At 42.8% G+C, this 4267-nt stretch overlaps 1 protein-coding gene across 1 annotated transcript; it reads left to right on the top strand.

Moving 5' to 3' along the window:
• The first annotated feature begins 353 nt into the window (after positions 1-353).
• On the top strand, positions 354-3498 carry LOC139208814 (homeobox protein engrailed-1-B-like). Its single transcript, XM_070838563.1, has 2 exons — positions 354-906; positions 3179-3498. The coding sequence occupies exons 1-2, from the start codon at positions 354-356 to the stop codon at positions 3496-3498; spliced, it is 873 nt and encodes a 290-aa protein (XP_070694664.1).
• The last annotated feature ends 769 nt before the right edge of the window (positions 3499-4267 follow it).

Here is a 4267-nt window from a genome sequence, read left to right as displayed (position 1 = left end):
GTTGGTGTGTGTGATCGTGTGTGAGTGTGTATTTGTGAGCATGCTAATGTGATGTGAGGACTTTGTGAAGATCCGACTGTCATGCAGCTGTGAAAATCTCTGGGTGTGTGAGAGCAGTGCGCAATAGCAACTATTGCCAGTCTTATAGTAAGTGACCGACCATGACGCGCTGGAGCGCCTTTACGCAAGCAGGATGTCCACAGTTTGAGAATAATTACACTAACCAGCAATATTGCGGAGACAAAATAACTATGTTTTAGTGCTTCCTGTTGTCATATTTTGGATACAAACACAGGCCCAAAAACTGGAAGTGGATTGACAGAAAAGAAACCACGTTCTTCAGAGAAGCAGCGATGGAGGAGCAGCGGGATCTGAACAGCACGGATAGCAGCGAGGGAGAGAGCGTCTCCCCGTCTCCCAGTCTGCCCTCGCCCCCCATACTGCCTCTGCAGGTCGCCCAGCAGGCCCACCGAACCACCAACTTTTTCATCGACAATATATTGCGGCCGGACTTTGGCTGCAAGAAGGAACACAGCCTGGGCCATCGGGAGAGGGCGCAGACCTCCGGCCGTGAGTGCGTCCACCCGATGGTCAGCAGGCCGAGCCTTCCCGGGACGCCGTGCCAGGACTCAAACTGTAGCACTGACAGCAGTTCGTCCTCCGTCTCCTCCCCCTCTTTGGTGAGTCCCAAAAAGAGCGACGGCAGCAGCGGAGGAACCGCAGCCGCAGTCTCCACCGGGAGCAGCGGCGTGAAAGCCGAGGAAAGGACTGGCGGCGGGGCCGGGGAGAACACTTCCTCGTCGCTGGTGGTGCTGAACGGCACCGGGGCACCCACACCCGAAACCCAGCCGCTGCTTTGGCCCGCATGGGTCTACTGCACCCGGTACTCGGACAGGCCATCATCTGGTAAGGCAATAGTTTCACGAAGAGAAAAAACTCGTCGTTTTGTAATGGAGTACTGATACCACCTTTTGCTACTCCTAGCAATTATTACTGAAGTTTTCAGGAAAGTAAGCGGAACATCTTGTGCTTTTGAAAATCTATTGTTCACTCAATCTTATTTTTTTAATATTTATAATCTATATTTAAAGTTTAGTTCATCGTAATCCTACTCTCAGATAAGGGGGGCAATGTGTGGCACTTTAAAGAATGAAATGTGTTTATGTTGTTGGCTCAGAATTAAGCTTCGTTTCGATTTCAACACAGAATTTACAGAATTTAATGCAAATTGAAAAAAAATGTTTATTTCTATTTTGATTTGCAACGAGGATTTTTTTTTTTAATTATTAATTATCAATTACAACAATACAATATTCCCAACCTGTCAGCAGAATGAAAACATCTGCTTTTATCTTTTCATTTTTTATGGCATGTCTTTTTTAACTACATCAGTGTACTAGCAAAATAAAGATATAAAACTGATATGAAATAAAAAGAACAATACCAGCTGATATTGATTATGTGTAAGAGGTTGCAAACAGAAGATAAAACACTTGCAGCTAAGATTTTTATTTTTATTTTTAAAAGAAAGTAAATAGAAAAAACTTCCATCAAAAACTCCTGTGAACATGAACCCGCAGGTTGAGTCTTATTTATTGAATGACTTCACACTCTTTAAGACTCAACATGTTTTGTTAAATTCACACAAGCATTGATCCTAAAGGATTATGATTGTACAGATGACAGCCTTACGAGCTTCGGAGCTTTCGGCGGTGTGTGACACGTGTTCTGGTTCAGGAACTCGATGTACGGATCCACAGCGGACCTTTTTCTATCGACATGAAGTCATTCCCTCAGTGTGCGTCCTCTGGAATATGAGCTGCTGTCAGTAAAGCATGGCGGAATAAAACACAATGGAATTAAAAGTAAATAATGCCTATCAGCCCCATCAGCCTGCGCTACAGGAGACATTTTGAATTCATTATAAGCGCCTGTTTGATTTTATTGATCTCGAAATCACTGTCAGTTTTAAGATACGTATAAAATACACAGAAGACTCGAAGGCTTTACATGAACTGACTTCCTTTCATGCCATGATCTCACTTACGGTGTTATTGCTAAAACACACACACACACACACACACACACCTACTGATCACTCTGTTGTGTTTGAGCCCATATTTCATTGTGTTCATTTACTCAACAAGTAGCCTAAAGTGCTTCCTCAGAGTTCACTTTTAATCAAACAGCCTGCATGCAGCCATTATTCAGACCTAACCTAATACACGTGGGCTATTTCATAGCTGTTGTGCGTTATTTGATTCGTCGACACTGTAGAAGTCTTTGTGATAGCTTATATATATATAAATATACGACTTCGTTCAGTCTGGGTGAGCTTTCACATTACTTTTTTTAGTATTTCACCTATTTGCTCAAAGTGGGAATTCACTTTCAATTTAAAACAAACTCGTAAAAACACATAAAACGTGGGGAGGGTTTGCGCTTTTCATTCCACGCCAGCTTCTTTTCCATTTAGAGGCGCCTCTGTGCTTTAAACACACACACAGTGTTTTCATTTCCGTGAAAAGAAAACTGCTTTTTCACAAAGGGTAAAACAATTGTTATTATTGTATTGTGTGATAAACACCTGTGTGCTGTGTGTGTGTGTGTGTGTGGTATAAGACAAGAGTTCAGAACGCTGCTATATTCATCAGTGCAGTCACAACAAGGCGGTAATAACGAGTGTTGATGGGCTGATGCTCAGCTGGAGCTCACAGTCTGTAGCATCATTGTTTGTTCTGCAGCTCATATCTGCTGCTGCTGCTGCACTGACACACATAGAACACTGTGCAGATGATGTTACAATAATATAATATATTACTATTATCATTATTATTATTATTATAATCATCATTATTGTTATTATTATTACTACTTTTTTATTATCATCATAATCATTATTATTATTGTTATTATCATAATAATTATTATTATTATTACTAATGTCATTATTATTATTATAATTATGATTATGTCTTTCCCGAGTGTATGGGAAGAGTGTGTGTATGTTTGCTTGTGTGTGTGTGTGTGTGTGGGTGCGTGTACAGAAATCACAGGCCAATACTATACAAATGTTCCCGTTCTGTTTTTTTCGATCAGTTTATTTAGGATTTATTATTGTTCAATACTCGCTGAATATTTATGTTTCCGCTCTCGTGTTCTTTCGCCCTTACTGCAGGCCCAAGGACACGGAAACTGAAAAAGTCGAAAAGCGGCAAAGAGGACAAGCGGCCGCGCACGGCCTTCACGGCCGAGCAGCTGCAGAGACTGAAGACAGAGTTCCAGGTGAACCGTTACATCACGGAGCAGCGGCGGCAGTCTCTGGCCCAGGAGCTCAACCTCAACGAGTCCCAGATCAAAATCTGGTTTCAGAACAAGCGGGCCAAGATAAAAAAGGCCAGCGGCTTCAAGAACGGGCTAGCGCTGCAGCTGATGGCGCAGGGACTGTACAACCATTCCACCACCACCATCCAGGAGGACAAGGAGGACAGCGACTGACGAGCACCGGCCAGCCCGCAGCGGGTGGAGACAGGACTGTTGGCTTTTCATTACTCTTCTCCACACAAAACTTTGTACATAGTAAAGATATAATATCTAATTTAATGATGAGGATGAGGAGGGGAGCTGACGCTTTGTCAGCAGCTCTCATCTTCTTCACTTCTTCTCCTCCTCTTCTAAAGTGACTATACAAACAGACTGCAGACTCCTGGACTGACCTACCACCGCAAAACCAAAGATTTTATTGGAAATCAGACCCCTTTCAAAAACAATAATGAAAACACCCTCTATTTTGCTTATTTCAGTTTCTCCTGAGCTGAGAGTGAAATGTACCCCCCCCCCCCCTCCTCCACCACCACCCACAGCCATAATAAGCCCATGCCGGCAGTTTCACTTCACTTCAGCTCATGTTGCTTTGGTTCTGGGCGGCGTTGCTGCTGCTGCACACACCGGCCCCCCAACAGCCACCAACATCCAAACACTGCAAGAAGAGCCAGCGGCTTCATTACTTAGACTTTTGTTTTATCATTTTCTCTGGACCAATTGACTTTTAAGAACTGTAATAATCCTATAGTGCATTTACAGAGATGTCACACATATTTTAATGTGCCAAAAAGAGACGGATACAGGGATACAAATACAGAACAAGACTGTCATTTTAAAATTACCTCTGAGAAAAGCAGAGTAAATCCCTTCAGGATTATCCCCCACATCGTATAAATACTATAATATCAGCCACCATTGTCAATATAGAGGCTATGTTTTTCAC

Source organism: Pempheris klunzingeri, chromosome 10, assembly GCF_042242105.1.
Source record: "Pempheris klunzingeri isolate RE-2024b chromosome 10, fPemKlu1.hap1, whole genome shotgun sequence".
Classification (NCBI taxonomy): domain Eukaryota; kingdom Metazoa; phylum Chordata; class Actinopteri; order Acropomatiformes; family Pempheridae; genus Pempheris; species Pempheris klunzingeri.
Note: the sequence above shows the minus strand (reverse complement) of the source record. Positions and strands in the feature narration are given on the sequence as shown.